General features: G+C 41.2%; 1 protein-coding gene across 1 annotated transcript in view; it reads left to right on the forward strand.

Annotated features, from left to right (window-relative positions):
• LOC135462610 (protein prune homolog 2-like) overlaps window positions 1-26,287 on the forward strand; it is a gene marked incomplete at its 5' end in the record, with an annotated part of 54,831 nt that overhangs the window by 15,670 nt on the left and 12,874 nt on the right. The window contains 13 exons of the mRNA XM_064739835.1: window positions 2,712-2,821; window positions 3,668-3,823; window positions 5,521-5,615; window positions 5,777-5,957; window positions 6,176-6,185; window positions 6,347-6,584; window positions 9,256-9,411; window positions 10,521-12,297; window positions 12,513-13,525; window positions 13,584-15,089; window positions 15,990-16,049; window positions 18,987-19,122; window positions 20,047-20,289. Coding sequence (XP_064595905.1) covers window positions 2,712-2,821; window positions 3,668-3,823; window positions 5,521-5,615; window positions 5,777-5,957; window positions 6,176-6,185; window positions 6,347-6,584; window positions 9,256-9,411; window positions 10,521-12,297; window positions 12,513-13,525; window positions 13,584-15,089; window positions 15,990-16,049; window positions 18,987-19,122; window positions 20,047-20,289 — 5,681 coding nt within the window. The remainder of the gene's footprint in view (window positions 1-2,711; window positions 2,822-3,667; window positions 3,824-5,520; window positions 5,616-5,776; window positions 5,958-6,175; window positions 6,186-6,346; window positions 6,585-9,255; window positions 9,412-10,520; window positions 12,298-12,512; window positions 13,526-13,583; window positions 15,090-15,989; window positions 16,050-18,986; window positions 19,123-20,046; window positions 20,290-26,287) is intronic.

Genomic DNA, 26,287 nt, shown 5'->3' on the forward strand with positions numbered 1-26,287 from the left:
AACGTTGGATCTTGCGATTATCGACTTGGAACACCTTTTACGGACTACGAATGGTATATGAATGTCGGATTTGATGCTTATATCTTACAGATCACCTATGTCATTGACATCAGCCTCTTACAGCCCACTTGTCACTGACATCCACCTCTTACAGCCCACTTGTCACTGACATCAGCCTCTTACAGCCCACTTGTCACTGACATCAGGCTCTTTCAGATCACCTGTGTCATTGACATCAGCCTCTTACAGCCCACTTGTGACTGACATCAGCCTCTTACAGCCCACCTCTCATTGACATCAGCCTCTTACAGCCCACCTGTGTGACTGACAACAACCTCTTACAGCCCACCTGTGTGACTGACATCAGCCTCTTACAGATCACCTGTGTCATTGACATCAGCCTCTTATAGCCCACTTGTCACTGACATCCACCTCTTACAGCCCACTTGTCACTGACATCAGCCTCTTACAGCCCACCTGTGTCACTGACAACAGCCTCTTACAGATCACCTGTGTCACTGACATCAGCCTCTTACAGATCACCTGTGTCACTGACATCAGCCTCTTACAGATCACCTTTGTGACTGACATCAGCTTCTTACAGCCCACTTGTCACTGACATCAGCCTCTTACAGCCCACTTGTCACTGACATCAGCCTCTTACAGATCACCTGTGTCACTGACATCAGCCTCTTACAGATCACCTTTGTGACTGACATCAGTTTTTACAGCTCACTTGTCACTGACATCAGTCTCTTACAGCCCACTTGTCACTGACATCAGCCTCTTATATCCCACTTGTCTCTGACATCAGCCTTTTACAGCCCACATGTCACTGATATCAGCCTCTTACAGCTCACCTATGTCAGTGACATAAGCATCTTACAGCCCACCTGCAACAGATAACAGCCTTTTTACAGCCCATTTTTGTCACTGACATCAGCATCTTACAGCCCACCTGCAACAGATAACAGCCTCTTGACAGCCCACTTTTGTCACTGACATCAGCATCTTACAGCCCACCTGCAACTGATAACAGCCTCTTTACAGCCCACCTTTGTTATAATAGCCAGTAATGACCACAGGAGATGAGGCTTGCCAAAAGAGCTGACATTTATCCAAGAATCAGTGGCTCTTTATCTCTTTGTGTCAGCGGAATGCCTTAGGCATGTCTCTTCAATAATCAATAACTTACATCTGTGGACAGTAAAGATCACAGCAGACCTGCTCCTGAGAGCAGAGGCTTCTTATCTGTTTATTGACCAGCATCCAAGTTGCTGTCTTATATAGTAGTACATGGATAACCAGGCTTGGCGTGTGTCAATCTGGGATTGACAAAGGCTCTGCCCCTATGCAATAAGTCTTCATTTTCATTGTCACAATTCATCAAGCTACATGTATGTATTTACTTCAAGTACATGTAGATGTTAAAAATTGTACATGTAGCAAGATTGTGGATGTTGATTTGACTTCAGGGTGACTTGATTATAGAAATACATGTACCATTAAAAACAGTTACAAAGGGTTTCCATTTTTGATACCAGCATTCTTCGAAGTTTACAGCAGAGATGTACCGATGCGTTTATGTTTTATTTGTGCTGCATGTGGTATTCATGTGCAGCAGCACATGTACATGTATGTCACTTACATTAGGGGAATAATGCTGACCTGGATTTGAACATCTCAAACATGGTTAAGCACTTAATACGTATAGTTGTCTGAACTGAGACATTTTGCATTGTACTATAAACCAAGGATGGACCTGGGACCTTTGTGTTCAGTAGGGAAGGCCATGGATTCAGGGCTTATTCTTTAAGATGTGTACACATATAGGAGACCAGCAATATTATATTTGAGATTTTAAACCTTTAAATACTAGTAATTAAGAGCTGATAAACCAGACTGTTGAAGTATATATAGGCACTTGTAGTCTAAAGTATAAACAAAATGAAAATCGTGCCAAAAACATGTAAACGTTTTCAAAACTGTAGGGTGTCTCCATTATAGCATTTTATTATTTTTTTCCACACTCAAAAATTATTCACTCAGCTCATATTTTGTGTTGTTCTGGACTTGGTTGGGCCCTGCTGTACCCTGCTGACTGATATGGCTGTAGACTGACCTGTGTACATGTATGTTTATCGTTATTGTGTGTTGTTCAGGACAGAGGTGATTCTGGACTTGGTGGAGCCCTGCTGTACCCTGCTGACTGATATGGCTGTAGACTGACCTGTGTACATGTATGTTTATCGTTATTGTGTGTTGTTCAGGACAGAGGTGATTCTGGACTTGATGGGGTCCTGAGCTGTACCCTGCTGACTGATATGGCTGTAGACTGACCATTGTACATGTATGTTTATCATTATTGTGTGTTGTTCAGGACAGAGGTGATTCTGGACTTGGTTGGGTCCTGAGCTGTACCCTGCTGACTGATATGGCTGTAGACTGACCAGTGTACATTAGTGTTTATCATTATTGTGTGTTGTTCAGGACAGAGGTGATTCTGGACTTGGTGGGGTCCTGAGCTGTACCCTGCTGACTGATATGGCTGTAGACTGACCTGTGTACATGTATGTTTATCATTATTGTGTGTTGTAAAGGACAGAGGTGATTCTGGACTTTGCTGGGTCCTGAGCTGTACCCTGCTGACTGAAATGGCTGTAAGACTTACCAGTGTACATGAGTGTTTATCATTATTGTGTATTGTTCAGGACAGAGGTAATTCTGGACTTGGTGGGGTCCTGCTGTACCTTGGTGACAGAGCAGCTTCTTCAGCACCCTTTCTTTGACATGGATGACCAGATAGCTACACTGCTCTATGGTGAGTTATGACCACATGGAAATTTCATACTGCAGTTGAACTGTTAGGTACAATATTGATTTTGATTGGTCAAAAATGTGTTCATGATTCACACTGATTTTGATTGGTCAAAAGTGTGTTCATGATTCACATTGATTTTGATTGGTCAAAAGTGTGTTCGTGTTTCACATTTTTGGAAAGTTCCATGGAGAGGCATGTAAAAATTTCCAGCAGTGAATTTGGGCTTTATATGGGCAAGATGTTCTGCTTGAACTTCTATGGAACTGGGAGATAATATTGAAAAGTGATTTCTTTTGTTAATTTGACTTCCCTAAAACTTTATACATGATTAGGCTGCATCTAATTCTGAGAGTTGTGTTGATCTTGAAAAGGTGTTGTGGGATAGGATGTTTGGAAGGTAGGATAATATTGTATGAGAAAAATGGAATCCTCAGCACTAAAAGTGAGTTTTTAGGATGTAGTTCTCCCTTAAATTCACTTTTTGGGGTGAACATTTATGTCATTTCCTGTTCTATGTCATAAGTAGAATATTGATAATAGTTTGGATAGATACATCTGTACTGTTCAGCTTCTGGATCAAACCATGAAATGCACAACCTTCCTCTTCTGTTGTGTAAATGTGGGCAGATATGCCAGTAATCCGCAAATGGTCAAGGCTTTCCCCTGGGCTCAGCTCGGTTCTCTCTCTCAATAATGCTGACTGCTGTTTCACACGTTAAATATTCTTGAAATAATCAAATTTCATCTTTGATGTTGCAGTACTACACTTCATGGAGTCTGGGTTTATTATTCTTACGAATAATAATGATTGTGGTTCTTTATGCCAATTAGTATCCCTCTTTGCAGGCACCATACTCATTGACACAGTCAACCGCTCACCTGAGGCGGGGAAGACAACCTCCAGAGATGATGAGATTCTGGATGAACTCGCCAGGAAGCTACCAGATGTCAGCGCTAAGGAGTTGTTTGATGAACTTCAGGAGGCAAAGTGCAACATCAGCGGTATGGAGACAGTGGTGTTTTAGTTGTAACGTCTGGACATGCGGGGACTTGTGGGAACTAGATATAATTAAAATTATATATATGTTCATGTAATACATCAAGGTGTAGTGTTTTTAATAAGTGTTTAGGATTTTGTCCTCCCAAAATAATTTTTTGTAGTATAGCTTGACTCTTGGATGGAAACATATTAAGTACATGTCCTACTAAGGTCTGGGCACAGTAATATGGCACATCTCTTTTATGTTTACATGTATGATACAATATGGTACCATTTTATGATTTTTTATTGAGTACCTGTAAGTATGTGTAACTATACATCTCTACTAGTGTGCAAAAGGTTGCCACATAGACAGTGTTTTCATTTTTATTTACTGTATGTACATGAGTGTACAGTCCTTTTTGTCATATACATGTGGCCGATACCCAATTGATGCAGAGGCATCCTGTATATTTCCATATGGGATGGTTTGTACTACTAATGTCTGGACAGAGAATTGTGGCACATCTTTCCTGTATGATGCCAGTGTGCTACCATGCTATGATTTTTTGTTGAGTACGTGTAAGAACGTGTAACTGTACATCTATAGCTAATGTGCAAGAGGTTGCCACAAAGACAGTGTTTTCATTTTTATTTACTATATCCTTTTGTCATATACATGTGGCCGATACCCAACTGATGCAGAGGCATCCTGTATATTTCCATATGGGATGGTTTGTATGTGCATCCTCTGAAAACAGGGACTACTTTTAATGTTGACGCCCTCTGCCGGGGAAAGCCCTGTACTAACATCAGTCTGACGTAACTACACCAGCAACATTAAATTGTGAAGAAAACACATTTAATGGTCTTCCTTTTGGCACACAAAGAAATGACAAGCATGTTCCCTACACCCAGGGGAGGAAATTATGTAACGTTCAAGACCAAGACTGCCCAAACTTTGATTGTGGCTCCCAAATTAAATTATTCTACACATTAAGCATGGTTAACACCGCTGTGCTGTGGTATTTATTAGAGCTCAGTGAAAATATGACTGACCTTCTTCATGAAAATCCTTAACTTTGTCCCGTAAGCAACCTAAATACAAGGTCGGGCAGATAAGTATTCCCACGTTGATCAACCCCGTACAGTCGGTGATCTCTTTTAATTCAGGGTCGAATAAATTTGTCACATTAATCCGAAATTTAGACCTACTGTTTACTTGAACCTGGCATCTTTCATCTTCCCATCTTCCTAAATGCAGACTTTACATCAGTGTTGTAGAGCCAAACTTTCAGTCCAGCCATCATCATGTACTGTAGCCGTTCCTTTCAAACAAAATGTAATTTTAAACCATACCGCACGTTTAAACTTTGCTGGCAAAACCTACATCTTTCTCACGTGAGGACAGAGCATGAGGAATTCCCTTAGCGTAAGAATTTGACCGTGTTTCATGAAGTGGCATTCTTGTAATAGTCTAAGCTCTTGAATGTTCACAATATTGATTTATTTTCAGTAGTTTATAATTGAAAGTAATGAAACAGAATTTTTTTTAAAAAATTCATATTCAACCTGTAGAAATTGTGCACCTTTACAGAGAAACTACATTTTATGGGTGCAGTTAATGGGTGTGGTATCATGGCATCCAACCTGCAGATGGTTTCCTCCCACTTTAACACTGCCTCCCCGTCATATAAGTGAACATTTTATGTCATTTCAGGTCTGAGTAATGAGGAAATATTGCTGAAAGATTTGAAAAAGATCGGAAATACAAACATGACCATTGCCATGTGTTCTGTGAGCAGGGATTTACAGGTATGAGGAAATACAAGCATGACCATTGCCATATGTTCTGTGAGCAGGGATTTACAGGTATGGGGAAATACAAACATGACCATTGCCATGTGTTCTGTGAGCAGGGATTTACAGGTATGGGGAAATGCAAACATGACCATTGCCATGTGTTCTGTGAGCAGGGATTTACAGGTATGGGGAAATACAAACATGACCATTGCCATGTGTTCTGTGAGCAGGGATTTACAGGTATGGGGAAATACAAACATGACCATTGCCATGTGTTCTGTGAGCAGGGATTTACAGGTATGGGGAAATACAAACATGACCATTGCCATGTGTTCTGTGAGCAGGGATTTACAGGTGAGGGGAAATACAAACATGACCATTGCCATGTGTTCTGTGAGCAGGGATTTACAGGTATGGGGAAATACAAACATGACCATTGCCATGTGTTCTGTGAGCAGGGATTTACAGGTATGGGGAAATACAAACATGACCATTGCCATGTGTTCTGTGAGCAGGGATTTACAGGTATGGGGAAATACAAACATGACCATTGCCATGTGTTCTGTGAGCAGGGATTTACAGGTGAGGGGAAATACAAACATGACCATTGCCATGTGTTCTGTGAGCAGGGATTTACAGGTATGGGGAAATACAAACATGACCATTGCCATGTGTTCTGTGAGCAGGGATTTACAGGTATGGGGAAATACAAACATGACCATTGCCATGTGTTCTGTGAGCAGGGATTTACAGGTGAGGGGAAATACAAACATGACCATTGCCATGTGTTCTTTGAGCATGGACTTGCCGGTATGGGGAAATACAGACATGACTGTTGCCATGTGTTCTGTTAGCATGGACTTGCCAGTATGGGGAAATACAGACATGACCATTGCCATGTGTTCTGTTAGCATGGACTTACAGGTATGGGGAAATACAAACATGACCATTGCCATGTGTTCTGTGAGCAGGGATTTACAGGTGAGGGGAAATACAAACATGACCATTGCCATGTGTTCTTTGAGCATGGACTTGCCGGTATGGGGAAATACAGACATGACCGTTGCCATGTGTTCTGTTAGCATGGACTTGCCAGTATGGGGAAATACAGACATGACCATTGCCATGTGTTCTGTTAGCATGGACTTACAGGCATGGGCAAATACACACATGACCATTGCCATGTGTTCTGAGAGCATGGACTTACAGGCATGGGGAAATACAAACATGACCATTGCCATGTGTTCTGTTAGCATGGACTTACAGGCATGGGGAAATACAAACATGACCATTGCCATGTGTTCTGTTAGCATGGACTTACAGGCATGGGGAAATACAAACATGACCATTGTCATGTGTTCTGTGAGCATGGACTTACAGGTATGGGGAAATACAAACATGACCATTGTCATGTGTTCTGTGAGCATGAACTTACAGGCATGGGGAAATACAAACATGACCATTGCCATGTGTTCTGTGAGCATGGACTTACAGGCATGGGGAAATACAAACATGACCATTGCCATGTGCTCTGTGAGCATGGACTTACAGGCATGGGGAAATACAAACATGACCATTGTCATGTGTTCTGTGAGCAGGAACTTTCAGGTGTGAGGAAATACAAACATGACCATTGCCATGTGTTCTGTGAGCAGGGACTTACAGGTATGGGGAAATACAAACATGACCATTGTCATGTGTTCTGTGAGCATGGACTTACAGGTATGGGGAAATACAAACATGACCATTGTCATGTGTTCTGTGAGCATGAACTTACAGGCATGGGGAAATACAAACATGACCATTGCCATGTGTTCTGTGAGCATGGACTTACAGGTATGGGGAAATACAAACATGACCATTGCCATGTGTTCTGTGAGCATGGACTTACAGGTATGGGGAAATACAAACATGACCATTGCCATGTGTTCTGTTAGCATGAATTTACAGGCATGGGGAAATACAAACATGACCATTGCCATGTGTTCTGTGAGCATGGACTTACAGGCATGGGGAAATACAAACATGACCATTGCCATGAGTTCTGTTAGCATGGACTTACAGGTGAGGGGAAATAGAAACATGACCATTGCCATGTGTTCTGTTAGCATGGACTTACAGGTGAGGGGAAATAGAAACATGACCATTGTCATGTGTTCTGTGAGCATGGACTTACAGGTATGTGGAAATACTAAGATGACACACGTATCTTGATCAAAGTTTTTTGATCATTATTTATATAAGGTACCTCTTTCCAGAACACCGGCCTTTCTCTTGTAGACTCCAGTCATGTTTCAACACATTCGATAAATTGATGAGCTCTTCAGACAGTTTTTATTCAGAGTGGTGATGTTACTATAATCATACTCCCTTGCAGACAGCTATAATTTCCAGCCTGTGTCCATGTTTACCATTTTCAACATGGGATTGACAGTAGTGGGATCAAAAGGCCACTGAGTCCTATTTTTGACAGCCGTTCACTGAATGCATGGATTTGCGGGATGAATATCCTGGTGTCACATTAAAAGTGACCCAATTCAAGATTGGCTGGCGAGGATCGTAAGGCCAGCGTGCTGTTTTCAACAGATACTGTGCCCAATGCATTGAACTGTTTGATGAAAATACTGATGTAACCTTACAGGCCTCCCACGTACAAAACAGCATTAGTTCGATCTTGACAGTGATAGAAACTACACAGCTATGACATTGGGATAGACTTACACAATTTCATAATGATCATTGCCCTTGGAGAGTGAGTGAGTGCTTGGGGTTTAACGTCATACTTAGCAATTTTTAAGTCATATGACAACGAAGGAATCCTTAGAGAGCATGTAATGTGCCTCCTTGTTGCAGGACTGATTTCCCCCACTCTTTTATCTAGTGGCGCTTCACTGAGACTGAAGGCAAATAAACCACCCCACCTGGGCCATTATACTGATTCAGGTCAACCAGTTGTTGTACTATCCCCTTAATGCTGAACCCCAAGCGAGAAGCTACATCTTGCTCTTTTAAGGTCTTAAGTTTGACCCGACACAGGATTGACCCTGGATCTGTTGCTCCTGAAGCTACCAACTGAGCTAGCTATTGGAGTCAATATATTGCCCTTGGAAGGTTTGGGACTAAGTTAGTGCTGTTTTATTGGATTTATGACATTCACACAGGGATTACATTTTAAGAGGAAAGTAAAAATAAACATAACTGTAAACTCTAAACTGAAACTAGAATTGTACCCATACCAGATAATGCTGTAAAATCCAATGCCGTAAAATCCAACGCCGATCGTGGTGCCATAATCTGACCATGATCTGCATATGGCGGCCGGAGAATTCGCGTATAGTGGCTGGAGGATCCGCAGATGGTGGCCGGAGGATCTGCACATCCTGGTGACAGCAGGTTTGCTCTCCATTGGCTTGTCATATGGTTCACATATGCTGAACATCCAGCTTGGATGTCTAACTTTGTGTCTGATATATTTTATGAACATTATTCAGGGATCAGGGATAATTTCTGGCAACTTCTCTATTAAATGTGCATTGCATACATGTAGATTTTAGAAATAATATTGGTGCAGTGGATGTAAGTGATGGATTTTCAGACTGCCCAGACAGATGTGGTTCAAATCCATAATCATTCATCCGTTCCTTCATTCCAGACACTCCTGGACAGAGATGGTTTTGTTGATGACCTGAAGTCTTTCTGTGCGGCCCAAGGCGCTGAGGTGGCTGTCCTCATGACTTTGTCAAGCTCCGGCTCTTCAGTACAACGGCAACTGGCTGTGTACTCTGAGAACAGGATATTTAGACAGCAGGTTTGGGCTGTTTGATTTATTTATTTATTTGATTGATGTTTTTCGCCGTACTCAAGAATATTTCCCTTATGCGACGGCCACCAGCATTATGGTGGGAGAAAACCGGGCAGAGCCAGGAGGAAACCCACGACCATCCGCAGGTTGCTGGCAAACCTTCCCACTTACGGCCGAAGAGGAAGCCAGCATGAGTTAGACTTAAACTCAGTGACCACACCTTAGCCTAATGCCTGAATGAGCTCTGATTTGATGTCAGATTCATGTTTGTCAGGTATTTCAGAACTGTATGTGTGTCAACATTCAGTAACCTGACCTCTGTACCTTGTATGTCGTATTGTTGATTACATATCTTGTACAACTGATTACATGTGTTGTACAGTTGAAGTGACATTTGCATCTGCGGCCCATTTTATCAAGCTGTCGCAGCACTGGGCCAAGCGCACTTACCATAGGTTTTTACAAACACTGTTAATGCTCTTCATCCTCTTAAAGTTGTCTCAGAACCTTACTACAATCTACCGAATCTGATTCTGAATTAAAACCAAATTGCTGTCTCATTTAGGATGATCATCATGTTTTACCCAATCTTATCTCAATATATACCAAACTGATTTCTTGGGTATATCTAATCATTTCACATATGGTGGGGGCCTCCGTGGCTCAGTCGGTTAGCGTGCTAGCGCAGCGTAGTGACCCAGAAGCCTCTCACCAATGCGGTCGCTGTGAGTTCAAGACCAGCCTATGCTGGCTTCCTCTCCGGCCGTACGTGGGAAGGTCTGTCAGCAACCTCCGGATGGTCGTGGGTTTCCCCCAGGTTCTGCCCGGTTTCCAACCACCATAATGCTGACCGCCCTCGTATAAGTGAAATATTCTTGAGTACGGCATAAAACAACAATCAAAAAAAAAAAAAAAATCAAAAAAAAAAAAAAACACATATGGTGGGTATAAAATATGTTGAAACCATGCACTTGTAGACAAGCATGGTGAATAGCATCTAATATCTTGCTTAGAAAAAAAAAAACCCTGTGAAGATGATAGTTTAGTGTAATGTAAACAGAGACACTATTTTGCATAATAAATAATAAATTAGTATGATTTTTTGTATTTGACAGATTGCTGATCTTCTGGACACATCGTCATCACCGAGCCTTCAACTAGAGCCCCAGCCAAGCCCCTCAGAATCGCTCATGTGCTTTTCCCAAGGGAACGTCAAGGGCTCTCGAAAGAAAGTCATTCCGATTTTGAAGAGCTTTTTGACAGGGGAAGAAACTCCAGGGATGGATGTGTCTGGATTTCCATTTGAGGGACTGGAATCAGGAACAATAGGGAGTGATGTCCCTTTAACAAACATTAAAGATTCTTTTAGTCAGGAAGTTCCCGAGGACTTTCCTCAGGACACCAGTGATGATCCTTTTGGTTTATTTTCGGGAGGGGGCGAGGCCAGCAGTGAGAACCAGTTCAGTAGTTCCAATCCTTTTGCCGACGATTTCCTGAGCAGTTCCAATTCTAATGCAAATCAGTCTCCATGGCAGCATCAAGCATCAGACGAATTCGACCCATTCAGTTTAGCAAGTCTGGAAAGCAACTCCGATGACAAAAAGGAGAGTGGAAGAAATCAAATGGATTCCTTTATTGACAGTTTGTTGAGCGGAAGCAATTCTGGTGTTGATCCACCACAGAGTGCTGAAGGTATGAACAGTGCTAAGGTAGAGGCTACTTCTGACCTTGAGAGTTCCTTGGAATTGTCCACAGAGGTGAAATCAGCAGGGTCCAGCTACCCAGTCACACCCCCTAACAGCTTTCTGGAGTCAGACATGGAAAGATTTGCCAAAGAGCATAATTTGCCAAGCTTCAACAACTCAGAGATGGTGAAGATCATCAAAGACAGACAGGCGTCTTTGGACAAAGATGTGATTCCAGAAGAACAAGGGGAGGAAAGTGACCTGTTTCCTTACACACCTCGCAACAGCTACCAGGAAAGCCCTCTGGAGAGTCTTGACAGGCACCACGAACTCCCGAGCTTTCAGAGTGATGAAATGCTTCAGAGGATTATGGATAAGAGAGCTTCTCTTGGAGGGGAGGTGAATGAACGGGATTCCATGTCTAACAGAAGTAGCTCAGACAGGAGTTTCCCTGAAGAAGAAGCAGCCCAACAGATTAAAAATACTGCTGCATTTGCGATAACCCAAGACATAAAAGGTTCAAACCCATTTGGTATGGCAGAAATTGGTCAAGATGGAGGGGCTGACAATATGGTCGCTCAAAGTCTGGCACAGGAAATGACAGATGCAGATCCTTTTAGTCTTGGGATACAGCAGACACAAGGATTCCTGCAAAATTCTGGGAAAGCCTGTGACGATGACCCTTTTAGACTTGGGCTAATGTCAAATGCAGACACAAACGTAAGTGAAACATCTGCTGGAGACACCACAGACTCTGATCCTTTTTGGCTTGCACCAGCAAACCAGGAAAATGTTTTGGCTGCAAGTATAGCTGAGGAGATGAAGAGTTCTAATCCGTTCAGCATTGGAAATGAAGCGGACACAGGTGAGAGTGACACACCTGAACAGCCAACGGGTGTTGTCAGGGAACGATCTGTGGAGAATTTTCAAGACTTCTTGCCAGAAGTGGAGCGCAATGTCATTTCTCCTGATCGTTCTCCAAAACACAGAGCCCTATCTGATGGTGCTGCTTCGGGTCAACAAGAGGCAGCTAAACTGGATGAAATTTTTGGCTATGGAGATTTAGACAGCAATTTGAAGAGGAATCTCTACCAACATAACAAAGAGGCAATGGCTGAGGATATTATTCGCCAAAATCTGGAAGAAGCTCAGAGGAAAGCCTCTGACCAGATGGCTGGGATTGTGATGCAGCAGTCTTCTGTGGACATTTCCCCCTGACTCAGATCATGACCTGGGAGAGCTTGTAGGTGGGAATGCATTCCCTGTTACAGGGCTGGAAAACCCAGCTTTTGGATCTAGTGAAGAAAGCGATGGTCTTGGCTCATTGATTGAAGACATAGCTGTTACTTCCGACAAAGTTGATGAAACAAAGTCTGAAGGCAGTGAAGATGTAATACCAAATGATAATGTTGTTGCTGTCAGAATTTTCTGAAGAAATGAAGAAGCCAGTCTTTGGTGCGGTGGAAGTAGAGGAGGACCATGGTTCATTGATGGAAGACAACATTGTGGCTTCAAACATTGCTCTAGAAATGAAACCATCAGGTCAAGATGAAGAGGAAGTGGAGAACCAATCATTTGGATATCATGAAGAAAGTGAAAATGTTGTTGCATCCAGCATTGCTGCTGAAATCAGCTCAGAAGATGTTATGTCCAATGACAATGTTGTGGCAGCTAGCATTGCTGCTGAAATGAAGTCATCCAGCTCAGAAGATGTTATGTCCAATGACAATGTTGTGGCTGCTAGCATTGCTGCTGAAATGAAGTCATCCAGCTCAGAAGATGTTATGTCCAGTGACAATGTTGTGGCAGCTAGCATTGCTGCTGAAATGAAGTCATCCAGCTCAGATGTTATGTCCAATGACAATGTTGTGGCAGATATGCATTCAGACCAGCAGAAAGAAAAGGCTAAAAATACTTTCTCGCGGATGGATAGTCAATATCTGCTTGAAAATGAAAATATGATGGCAGGATTGATTGCCAATGACATGGAAACAGAGTTGTTCTCTGATAAGGATAGAGAGGGGATTTATGATGAAAAAAAGAACTCTAAAGGGGTGAAATTTAGTGAAAGTCTTAGTTCATCTTCAGACTCTGAAAATTTTGATGCCCCTGACAAATCATCTTCACTTGGCTTTGAAACAGATGGTGGAAAAAGTGAAGAGTTGGCTGTTGCGCAGAAATTTGCAGAAGAAATTATCTCAGAAGCATGTGAGATTGTTGCAAAAGATGAAAAGTCTGCATCTGAAAGTGCTAAGGGAACTGCCTCCAAAGGGCTGTCAAGGAGAGAAATGGCTCTGAAAATGATGGAAGCAGATGAATTTGACAGCGAAGAAGAAAGTGATAAGGAAGAGGGTGATGTTGAGCCTGGTAATTCAGAGGAGGAAAGAGATGATTCTGTTGTGGAGGATGACATAGAGAAAGAGGACGAAGGAAGTGTGCAATACAGAATGGAGAACAGGGGAAACAGTCAGCAATTATATGCATATGATCAAGAAAAATGAAAAGTTAGATGAGGCTAATACTCCAGAAGAACCAGCAGAAAGTGATCAAGACAAACCAAACAGGCTTCAGGAACATACAGATCATGGTCAGCTGGAAGGTGGACAACCTGAGGAAGGCCCCGAGTCAGATGTGTCCATAGCACGGAGGATTACAGATACGGTGTTGTCAGAGGCCTTAGGCCATGTGTCCAAAGAAGCGGAAGACTCGGCCATTGCTGAGAAGCTTGCAGAGGCAATGAGAGAATCCAACAGTGAAGAGGATTCAGATGAGCTGGATAAAAAAGTGAAGAGAACAAGGTTTGGCGATGAATGTAGCGTCACTGATGCTGACAACAATGTTAATAATTCAGAATCTGTTGATAATGAAGAGCCTGAAATATTGACAAGAGAAAGCCATTGGAAAGGGCACATGGACAACGAATGGGATAGCATGGATGAGTTCAAGAAGGACAATGAAATTGTAGAAGACAATGGGAATAAAGAGGACAATGGCATAAATACAAGCAATACAAGGTCAGACACTAAAGATCTCAGTCCAGATAGTGAGGAAGCTGTACGGGAAGTGGCATTTGACATGGCTGCTGATATTATCCAGAAGGCTTTGGACACGTTTCCAGTGGAAGAAATGGTTGAAGAACCTGAGGAATCATTGTCTTCATCACCTTCCTCCGACATTTCTCCCAACAGTGAAAATTACCCTCTTGCTGAAGGTCACACTGAAATGAAACGGTCGCATGAAATGTGCCCAATAGCTTTGAAAGATGATAAAACAAACCAGGAGTTGGCTTTGCCACTGGAAACTGAATACTTGCCAAATGTGGATCCCCTGCGGGGTAGCCTGGATCTGGTCACAAGCCCGGTGCAGAAGCTGGAGACAGACGCCTCAAAGGAGGTAGCCGAAGACACTAGTTTTAAGCAGCTCAGCACTGAGATCTACTCCAGTCATAGTGATGAGGAGTCTGAGGAGTCTGTGATTGAGGATCTAACAGCCAGCAAAGGGTCTTCATTGGGAACCTCTGCATCTGAGGGCAAGGAATCTGTGATATCTAGTCAGACAGGTAAAGACAAGCTTACAGAGAAAACACAAGCTCCTCTGATGTCATCAGAACATTCAAACCTTTCTGAGGTATCATCACAATCCACAAGTCAATCAGAGCAGGATTCTGGGGAGAGTTTGAGAACAGAAGCCGCTGCTGGGATAGAAATGGTGCATGCCTCCAGAACAACAGAATCCGCTAGCTCTAAGCAGGAACTGCAGCAAGATGAGCCTTCACTTCTCGATGGTAAGAAGCGAAAGGAGGTGTATATGACTACAGCAGGCCGGATCAGTATCTCCACGGACTATCAAGCGGAATCTGACGATGACCACCAGATGGCGTTGACTGAAGTGACAATAGCAGAAGAGTCTCGTCATCAGGTAGGAGAAATCCTAGCAAGGGCTGAATCTGTTGTCGGGCATGCTGACGCTGAGCTTGCATGTTCTGCTGACACTGCGCAGGTTGGTGTTGTCTCATGTTTTGATATCCCCTGTTGCATTCAAACGTATCTGTGGTAGAGTGTAATGTTAAGCAGCTTTTAATCATTCTTTTAGGTAATTTTGTGCAAGTATAATCACATATATGTGGTATATCCATGAAATACTTCAGTTTTGAAGTCTAGTATGGTTTCATAGGCAATTTTGTGTCATTGAAAACCTTTAGTTTTCAAACTTTTGAGACCTCTCTACTGAGGCTTCAAATTTTGGTGCAGTTCACATTTTGGTGATAGACACTCGTAGCCTGCTTGCTAGAACTAACGCTTTTGCTCTCTGTGTTTTGATTCAGTTAAGTCATCCAGGGCATGTAACTTTATAAAGTAACACTCTATGATGACAGTACAAATGTGGCAGAAGAAAGGGCACTTTTCCCTTCTAAAAGTGCACAACTAAATAAATATGAAAATAAAATAAATATTAAAATAAATGTTCAGTTTGTGGGCTATCATTTTTACTTTCTTATTTGCCCGTTGGTATATTTATATAGATTTTATAACTGCCCACCACTCATAACCATTTAATAAGCACCACCAGTTAACATGCATCCTGAGTTTCCTTACCTTTAATCTTTTATTTGCCACTTTATAACTAACAATTTATTCATTTATTTAATTATTTGATTGGTGTTTTATGCTGTACTCAAGAATATTTCACTTACACAACAGCGGCTAGCATTATGGTAAGAGCAAACCAGGCAGAGCCTGGGGGAAACCCACAACCATCCGCAAGTTGCTGGTACACCTTTTGTGGAGATGAAGCCAGCTGGCGTTCTAACAATTTATCAGAAAATCCCTCTATACTTGTTACATGGCAATATTATGGGACTTTAAAGCCCAGCAGTGATTTATGCCTGAATTTGTTCAGCAGGATGATGTGACTGATGAGGAGTTTCTGTACAAAAAGACTACTCGTGATTTGGCAGAGGTTTGTGTTTTCACTTTCACTTTCACTATCAGTAGTTCTTAATTTTATCTTCTATCTTTGTAATGTTCATTAAGATAATGATAAGAGTTCAAACCTGAAACTCCTCTATTTGATCAGCATCTATTGGCTTGCTGCACAGGTGCTGGACAGGTGATGTAAGGGATTATTTTGTAGGAGTTATAGTGGTTAGCACATGACCCATCTGACACAGTATACATGTATTTATTGATGTGACACTTGTGTTAATTGTATCAAGTATTTGACCCCAGTGCAAAATTCTGTGTGCGTGCCCCTCTGCTTCCCACAGCTTTCACCTTTGTATATCAGTGCCAGTAATGGACAGCCCCCAAATCCATGTGTTCATAGCTTTCACCCTTGTATATCAGTGCCAGTAATGGACAGCCCCCATATCCATGTGTTCATAGCTTTCACCCTTGTATATCAGTGCCAGTAATGGACAGCCTCCATATCCATGTGTTCATAGCTTTCACCCTTGTATATCAGCGCCAGTAATGGACAGCCCCCATATCAGTGTGTTCATAGCTTTCACCCTTGTATATCAGTGCCAGTAATGGACAGCCCCCATATCCATGTGTTCATAGCTTTCACCCTTGTATATCAGTGCCAGTAATGGACAGCCCCCATATCCATGTGTTCATAGCTTTCACCCTTGTATATCAGCGCCAGTAATGGACAGCCCCCATACCCATGTGTTCATAGCTTTCACCCTTGTATATCAGTGACAGTGATGGACAGCCCCCATATCCATGTGTTCATAGCTTTCACCCTTGTATATCAGTGCCAGTAATGGACAGCCCCCATATCCATGTTTTCATAGCTTTCACCCTTGTATATCAGTGCCAGTTATGGACAGCCCCCATATCCGTGTGTTCATAGCTTTCACCCTTGTATATCAGTGCCAGTGATGGACAGCCCCCATATCCATGTGTTCATAGCTTTCACCCTTGTATATCAGTGCCAGTGATGGACAGCCCCCATATCCGTGTGTTCATAGCTTTCACCCTTGTATGTCAGTGCCAGTAATGGACAGCCCCCATATCCATGTGTTCATAGCTTTCACCCTTGTATATCAGTGCCAGTAATGGACAGCCCCCATATCCATGTGTTCATAGCTTTCACCCTTGTATATCAGTGCCAGTTATGGACAGCCCCCATATCCATGTGTTCATAGCTTTCACCCTTGTATATCAGTGCCAGTTATGGACAGCCCCCATATCCGTGTGTTCATAGCTTTCACCCTTGTATATCAGTGCCAGTTATGGACAGCCCCCATATCCGTGTGTTCATAGCTTTCACCCTTGTATATCAGTGCCAGTGATGGACAGCCCCCATATCCGTGTGTTCATAGCTTTCACCCTTGTATATCAGTGCCAGTATTGGACAGCCCCCATATCCATGTGTTCATAGCTTTCACCCTTGTATATCAGTGCCAGTATTGGACAGCCCCTATATCCATGTGTTCATGGCTTTCACCCTTGTATATCAGTGCCAGATCCATGTGTTCATAGCTTTCACCCTTGTATATCAGTGCCAATAATGGACAGCCCCCATATCCATGTGTTCATAGCTTTCACCCTTGTATGTCAGTGCCAGTAAATGGACAGCCCCCATATCCATGTGTTCATAGCTTTCACCCTTGTATATCAGTGCCAGTGATGGACAGCCCCCATATCCATGTGTTCATAGCTTTCACCCTTGTATATCAGTGCCAGTTATGGACAGCCCCCATATCCGTGTGTTCATAGCTTTCACCCTTGTATATCAGTGCCAGTTATGGACAGCCCCCATATCCGTGTGTTCATAGCTTTCACCCTTGTATATCAGTGCCAGTTATGGACAGCCCCCATATCCGTGTGTTCATAGCTTTCACCCTTGTATATCAGTGCCAGTGATGGACAGCCCCCATATCCGTGTGTTCATAGCTTTCACCCTTGTATATCAGTGCCAGTAATGGACAGTCCCTATATCCGTGTGTTCATAGATTTTACCTATGTATATCAGTGCCAGTAATGGACAGCCCCCATATCCGTGTGTTCATAGCTTTCACCCTTGTATATCAGTGCCAGTAATGGACAGCCCCCATATCCATGTGTTCATAGCTTTCACCTTTGTATATCAGTGCCAGTTATGGACATCCCCCATATCCATGTGTTCATAGCTTTCACCCTTGTATATCAGTGCCAGTAATGGACAGCCCCCATATCCATGTGTTCATAGCTTTCACTTTTGTATATCAGTGCCAGTATTGGACAGCCCCCATATCCATGTGTTCATAGCTTTCACCCTTGTATATCAGTGCCAGTATTGGACAGCCCCTATATCCATGTGTTCATGGCTTTCACCCTTGTATATCAGTGCCAGATCCATGTGTTCATAGCTTTCACCCTTGTATATCAGTGCCAATAATGGACAGCCCCCATATCCATGTGTTCATAGCTTTCACCCTTGTATGTCAGTGCCAGTAAATGGACAGCCCCCATATCCATTTGTTCATAGCTTTCACCCTTGTATATCAGTGCCAGTAATGGACAGCCCCCATATCCATGTGTTCATAGCTTTCACCCTTGTATGTCAGTGCCAGTAAATGGACAGCCCCATATCCATGTGTTCTTAGCTTTTCACCTCTGTCATATTTAAGCGTGGTAAATGTGTGAGCACTTGACAAAGCGATATTTGAGAAATGTTTACAGAGAAATAAATGCGAATGCCCAGTGCTTACAGTGCTTACAGTGCTTACAGTGCGTACGTGTTATGTAAGACATATGTTACTCGTTTCTTATACTACATGTAGGGGTACCTTCAGAAATGGTATGAGCTTATGCAGCAAACACAGTACCGCAGGGATATCTGATTGTTGGAATTTCACTTGATCTGACGAATGTGCTGATACCAAATTTGCAAAATGACATGTTGCAGGCAATAGCTGATACAGATTCTTCAGAGTTTCAGCATGAAACAGCGCAAGACAGTGTGGAGTCAAGGGTCGTTCCCATAGAAACGGAGGTGAGACTGAGGCAAGACAGTGAATCCAGTGACACATTCTCCAGATCAGGTAAGGTCAGAGGTGAAAAGGTCATGTATATATTAAAATTACAAATACATGCAAATACCTCTAAAGAAAACCCAACAGATATCATCCATTTGCCTCTCGTAAACTTTAATTGGTGGATGTGTGAGGAATGTAATTTTTCTGAAAATTATAAAAAAAAATTGCAAGTTTCTGGTTTGGAGTAAATATAATAATAACCTGTGTGGTGCCAAATGGCTCATTGGCCCGTCAAAGTATATACATAGATGCAGCATTTGTTGGTTTGAACACCTTAATGATAAAACTAGAAGAAAGACCCGATAAATATTTTTATTACTTCATATTGTTCTCCATTGGCTTTTGTTTTGTTTTTGTAATTACCTATCGCTCTGCTCTTTCTGTGATTTGGTTTTTCTCTTAAACTAGGGAGCCACTATGCTTTCTTTTCTTTTGCTGTTTTATTTTATGTAAAGCCTGGAATTTTTGTTTATACAAAGTTTGGAAAGTTAGCATTTTAATAAGCCATATTTGCAACTCAGGCAGCACCAATCTTTCTTTTAGACCAAAATGTCGTGAAATTTCACAGTATAAAGAAGTAGGGTGCTCATTTCTTATTCGATGGAGTGGATGAGCTCTTCAACCTAGCCAGCGGCGACATGCTTATAGCATTAAAGCCGCCATTTTGGTGGTAAATACCGAGTACTACTTAGTTTGTTACTTTCAAACTCTGTCGTTTTATTGGCCAAAGAAAGCACCATCAGCCTCAGACTTCAACATGTTCAAGGCCTCTGTCTACAAATGGGTTCTGCTTTGGCCACGGCTGCTCTGTTGTTGCCGTTTTGTTGAATGGTAATAACACGTAGCCTGAAATGCGATTGTGGCTTATTAGAAATGGAGCGAGAATTAAAGGGAGCTAAGCGTGTGACGCGTGTGCTGTGTTGATTTCAGCGCGTCCTACAACACTTAGTCTTCCGCCAGCCTCTCCAGCTCTTCAAACTAAACGTAAAATTCACCCAAACATAGACTTGATGGCAGGGGAGGGGTCAGACTCTGATACGAGCCCAGGGGGCGATGACGACTCGTCTCTCAGTAGTGTTGATACAGAGCCCTTAGACGACATTGACGATCTAGAAACACCTGACATCACTACACCTGACGCTTTTGGAATGGCCCCTGAGCTTGAATGGGAAAGTAGGTTTCTGTTTGAGCAGAGACTGTCTGGTCAAGAACTTATCCAGTGTCTGTCTCCAGTTTTTGATACCATCATGGGATGAAAACTGTGAAATCAGTTTCAGTGTTTTAAAGGATTTTTAAATGTCAGTCAAAAATATTCAGTAATTATGAAAACGAAAGCTGTAGAAACCTCCAGAATAAAAGCCAGTCCAGTCTTACATACCAGACAACAAAATATTTCATCTGATCGACCTCTCAACAATTCGCCATGTGAGATTATCAGCCTACATATGAAACTTAGTCAGAATTCTAATGAAAACTTCACACAGGTAATTGTTGTACTGTCGATAGATGCTTACAGGTAATTATGTATACCTGTACAAGTACACATAAAACCCTGTTAGTGGTGTAACAGTATACATGTAACTACAATGTATATGTTAAAACAATGATGTGAAATTTATTCCATTGCATTAAAATTAATCCCTAAAGTTTAAAAACAGCTAATAATAAAAGTTATAACTTTAATGACTTGAAGTACCGGTATTTCCCTGAACAAAACTACATGTACTACGCTGAACAAAAATGGCTTTTTCTGGCTCTTTTTGTAAAAACTTAACAGCTGAAGGGGGGATGATTTTTTTTTTTTTTTTGACCATTATGCACCTAGGAAATCCGTTATGATTATCACTTTGATTCTTGTTGCTGAAGTGTCACTGTGTTCATGTGACCAGAAGACAGACTCTGGGTATGTTTCTAGTCAGACAGACTTGCCTTGCACCCTTGCCCTATGCCCTCTGATAACAGCCTGAATTTTTCCAAGCTTGCGCTAATCTAAAATATCCCTTTCTACCAAAACCTGACTGACCTGTTTCTTGTCTGACAATTAAAACCTCACACCCACAACCCTTCTCAACCAAACTAGATGGTTTGCTGTCCATTGCCAGATTTCCACTTAATCACCCTTCTCGCTGAACATCTACATGTATTAAGTGAATGTTCAGTTGACATGTAAGATTTTCAAGGTTTTCAGCTGGGTTGATAACCATTCATCAATAGTTTAATTGCTCAGGTGTGTACGTTTTTATTTACACGCGTTATTACAGAGAGTTGAGGTAGATTAGCTGAGGTAGGTAAACGTTCTTGTCATTTTCTTACCTGTGATCTACATGTCTGAAAACTACGTCAAAGCAAAACTTCGATCAGATTTTTGGACATTCCGTCAAGAATACTGGTAATTGAAAGCTCCGCCAAACACCAAGGTTAAGAACTAAACTATGCTGTAATACTGTTTGTAGAGTGTAAATGTCTACTTCCAGGTTAAAGATAAAAAAATGAAGAAAAAAGCACTATTATGAAGTCCATGTCAGACAATGTTTTTTTTTTTTTTTTCAAATTTTTACAACCTAGTAAATTGCCTTTAAGACAAAGGCTACTTGAGTGGTCTTTTCCGACCATATATAATTGTGAACAGTGAGATTTTTGCCACTTGATAAATGACTGCTAAACTACTGCCTTGAAATGCAGAGACATTGTTGTTTAGAGCTATAAGTGCACTAACTGAATGGACCCTTAAGCATCATTCAATGTTTTGATGATGACTCATGAATCCTAGCGATGGCAAGACGATTAGGTTCGGACAACATTCTACGATGAGCGGTGGACACCAGGCAACAGGAGTTGAACATGAACAAATTTCAAAAATGTAACATGGCTGATAGTTCAGTAGCATTTTCACCATGACAAAAGACTTGACTGAACTATCATTTTCACCATGACAAAAGACTTGACTGTACTATCATTTTTCACCATGACAAAAGACTTGACTGTACTATCATTTTTCACCATAACAAAAGACTTGACTGTACTATCATTTTTCACCATGACAAAAGACTTGACTGTACTATCATTTTCACCATGACAAAAGACTTGACTGAACTATCATTTTCACCATGACAAAAGACTTGACTGAACTATCATTTTCACCATGACAAAAGACTTGACTGTACTATCATTTTCACCATGACAAAAGACTTGACTGTACTATCATTTTTCACCATGACAAAAGACTTGACTGTACTATCATTTTCACCATGACAAAAGACTTGACTGTACTATCATTTTCACCATGACAAAAGACTTGACTGTACTATCATTTTCACCATGACAAAAGACTTGACTGTACTATCATTTTCACCATGACAAAAGACTTGACTGTACTATCATTTTTCACCATGACAAAAGACTTGACTGTACTATCATTTTCACCATGACAAAAGACTTGACTGTACTATCATTTTCACCATTTTCACCATGACAAAAGACTTGACTGTACTATCATTTTCACCATGACAAAAGACTTGACTGTACTATCATTTTCACCATGACAAAAGACTTGACTGTACTATCATTTTCACCATGACAAAAGACTTGACTGTACTATCATTTTCACCATGACAAAAGACTTGACTGTACTAGCCAAAGGTGCCTGTGAACTATAACTTGTGGAAGACTTTCGAGGAATACACCAACTGTCCAGAACGATCCACCCAAAACATTTTTTGATAGATTCAACATATTCTCTCATCAGAGATGAAATTGTGCACGCACACTATCCTAGCAGTAAAGCGGACAAAGATGTCTCAGGGACTATCATGCAGATGCAGTTGTTCTCTAATGGACGAAAACAAACTAGCCTCCCATCCAGTTAGCCTAGCTTGGTGCAGATGGCAGCACAGTTGGCAGCACAGCTAGAAGAGCAATCCAGAAACTTGACCAAAGAATCTTTATCCCACACAAAACGGACATTGATGTTGCAGTCATGCATTAGAAGCTCCTAGATTGTACACAAAGAAGAGTCTTCCCCAGAAACAGCAACATTCTTCCAGGAGTAGGGCCGGGGAGGAACAGAAACAGACCGTGTGGGAGTTAATGAAAACACTCAATGGAAAGCCCTTCTTATAAGGAATGTTCGCCTTCAGAAAGTGCTGCGCTTGTCAGACTTAACACCAAGGTCAAAATGTCCTCAGACAGTTATTTTTCAGAGTCAGTTGGATGAATCTCTTTACTTTCTCGGATGTGAAGGGAACGTTTCTCTTCTATCCAGACAGCTTAATCATACAAAAATCTATGAGTGGATAACACCCAGGGTCCTGTAATTAAAGTCACCATGCAATTAAGACATCAAATTAAGGAGAGAGATGTTAGTTAAGCATCCATGGCACCCGCTGACAGATAATTGAGAGAGTGAAAGTCCCTCTGAGAAAATCAAAAGTCTTGCAGTTTCCTGTGGTGTTTGGAGTTTGGGGTCTGGGATCTGGGGTCATGGATAGACCCCTACCATGTGTCATTTGGAATTAACCATTTGAATATTGAGATTTGAAGCCAATAGTTTATTCTTATCACAACCAATGATAGAATGCCCACAAAACAGAATAGAATGTTACAAAATATAAACTGTATATCTTCAGTTATCTTCAGGCTGGAAAGCAAATTGCTGTTGCACTCTGCTTCTGTAGCTTACCCCTCTTCCAACCCAAAGAGGGCGAAAATTGGCATCTTTCATCAAGAAATCTGCTGTTATGTTTGGGAAAATAGATTGAATTAGTTAAGGAAATATTCCTAAAGGTGAACACTCCTGGGTTTAATTGGGGCCTCACATAGTGCTGTTGTTGTATGACTGTTGGCAATATATGAGTTAGCACACCGAAAGATAAGTACGTTTATTAAAGGGGGCATAACCTATACGAAGCTACCCATCTGCGAGGGCTATCATATCAAAACATGAACCAAAGACATGTACCAACAAAAAAATAGATAGAAGATTTGATCACCCAGGGTTGTACTAATAATATGTGAAATTTTGGGCCTTGATCATGATAGCATGAATTCTACTAACCTTCATTATAAAGCATTATGGCAAACTAACAGTTCTGGGCATGTACACTTAAAAGCTGCTACACTGAAAACGCTTGATGTGGACTATGAGTCTAGTAATATATAGCTTTCATAAGTACACCACTACACGGAACATTCATCTTTTAGTGCCAAACTGAGAGACAAGAGTTTCAGAATTTGCGTACAATCATGTCAGTTATTTCAATTCATGAGATCTGGCATACAACATATACAATTAATTTTCTCTGTGTTTCCTGTTTTCTATGTCTATATAAACACAAATTTACCTTCTTTAATACTCTTTTGACTTTTTCCTGTTGTCTCACGCCACGCGCTGTTTTTCCTTGACCTGGATTGTCCTCACCAGCTCAAACCAATATCAAACTTCATTGTGTTTCATGAATGAACTATTTTTCCTTGGCTTAGATTGTCCTCATCAATCACAAAACAATACCAGACCTCATTGTGTTTTTTAAATGCACTGTTTTACCTTGGCCTCAATTATCCTAACTTGCCAAAACAATATCAAACCTCATTATGTCTTATGAATGCCCTGTTTTACCTTGGCCTTGATTGTCCTCACCAATCGAAAACAATATCAAACCTCATTATGTTTTATCAATGCACTGTTTTACCTTGGCCTTGATTGTCCTCACCAATCAAAAACAACATCAACCCTCATTATGTCTTATGAATGCCCTGTTTTACCTTGGCCTTGATTGTCCTCACCAATCAAAAACAATATCAAACCTCATTATGTCTTATGAATGCCCTGTTTTACCTTGGCCTTGATTGTCCTCACCAATCAAAAACAATATCAAACCTCATTATGTCTTATGAATGCCCTGTTTTACCTTGGCCTTGATTGTCCTCACCAATCAAAAACAATATCAAACCTCATTATGTCCTATGAATGCCCTGTTTTACCTTGGCCTTGATTGTCCTCACCAATCGAAAACAATATCAAACCTCATTATGTTTTATCAATGCACTGTTTTACCTTGGCCTTGATTGTCCTCACCAATCAAAAACAACATCAACCCTCATTATGTCCTATGAATGCCCTGTTTTACCTTGGCCTTGATTGTCCTCACCAATCAAAAACAACATCAAACCTCATTATGTCTTATGAATGCCCTGTTTTACCTTGGCCTTGATTGTCCTCACCAATCAAAAACAACATCAAACCTCATTATGTCCTATGAATGCCCTGTTTTACCTTGGCCTTGATTGTCCTCACCAATCAAAAACAACATCAAACCTCATTATGTCTTATGAATGCCCTGTTTTACCTTGGCCTTGATTGTCCTCACCAATCAAAAACAACATCAAACCTCATTATGTCCTATGAATGCCCTGTTTTACCTTGGCCTTGATTGTCCTCACCAATCAAAAACAATATCAAACCTCATTATGTCCTATGAATGCCCTGTTTTACCTTGGCCTTGATTGTCCTCACCAATCAAAAACAATATCAAACCTCATTATGTCTTATGAATGCCCTGTTTTACCTTGGCCTTGATTGTCCTCACCAATCAAAAACAATATCAAACCTCATTATGTCTTATGAATGCCCTGTTTTACCTTGGCCTTGATTGTCCTCACCAATCAAAAACAACATCAAACCCCATTATGTCTTATGAATGCCCTGTTTTACCTTGGCCTTGATTGTCCTCACCAATCAAAAACAATATCAAACCTCATTATGTTTTATCAATGCACTGTTTTACCTTGTCCTAGATTATCCTCATCAACCAAAATCTAAAAGCCACTGTTTGTGACTTAACAACCAAGTACATGTAACTACATGGAACACCAAATTAAACATCTAATATTGTGCAGTTTTTCTTCTACAGTATTTACTTTCTGTTGTTTTCAGTTTAACATTTGATTTTGTTATTTGTCTGTTGATTTTTTAATTTGTCTGTTGATTTGATTATTTGTTTCTTGATTTTATCATTTGCCTATTAATATAAAAATGTGGTGTTTTAAATCTTTTGGCCTATTACGCCTGTGTTTATGTACTGTATTCTTTGCTACATACAATTTATAAAAACACGTACATGTAGCTTAATAATTAAAAGACTGAAAGAATGTTATTAAAATTTGCTCCAGGTGT

This window comes from Liolophura sinensis, chromosome 2 (assembly GCF_032854445.1).
Source record: "Liolophura sinensis isolate JHLJ2023 chromosome 2, CUHK_Ljap_v2, whole genome shotgun sequence".
NCBI lineage: Eukaryota > Metazoa > Mollusca > Polyplacophora > Chitonida > Chitonidae > Liolophura > Liolophura sinensis.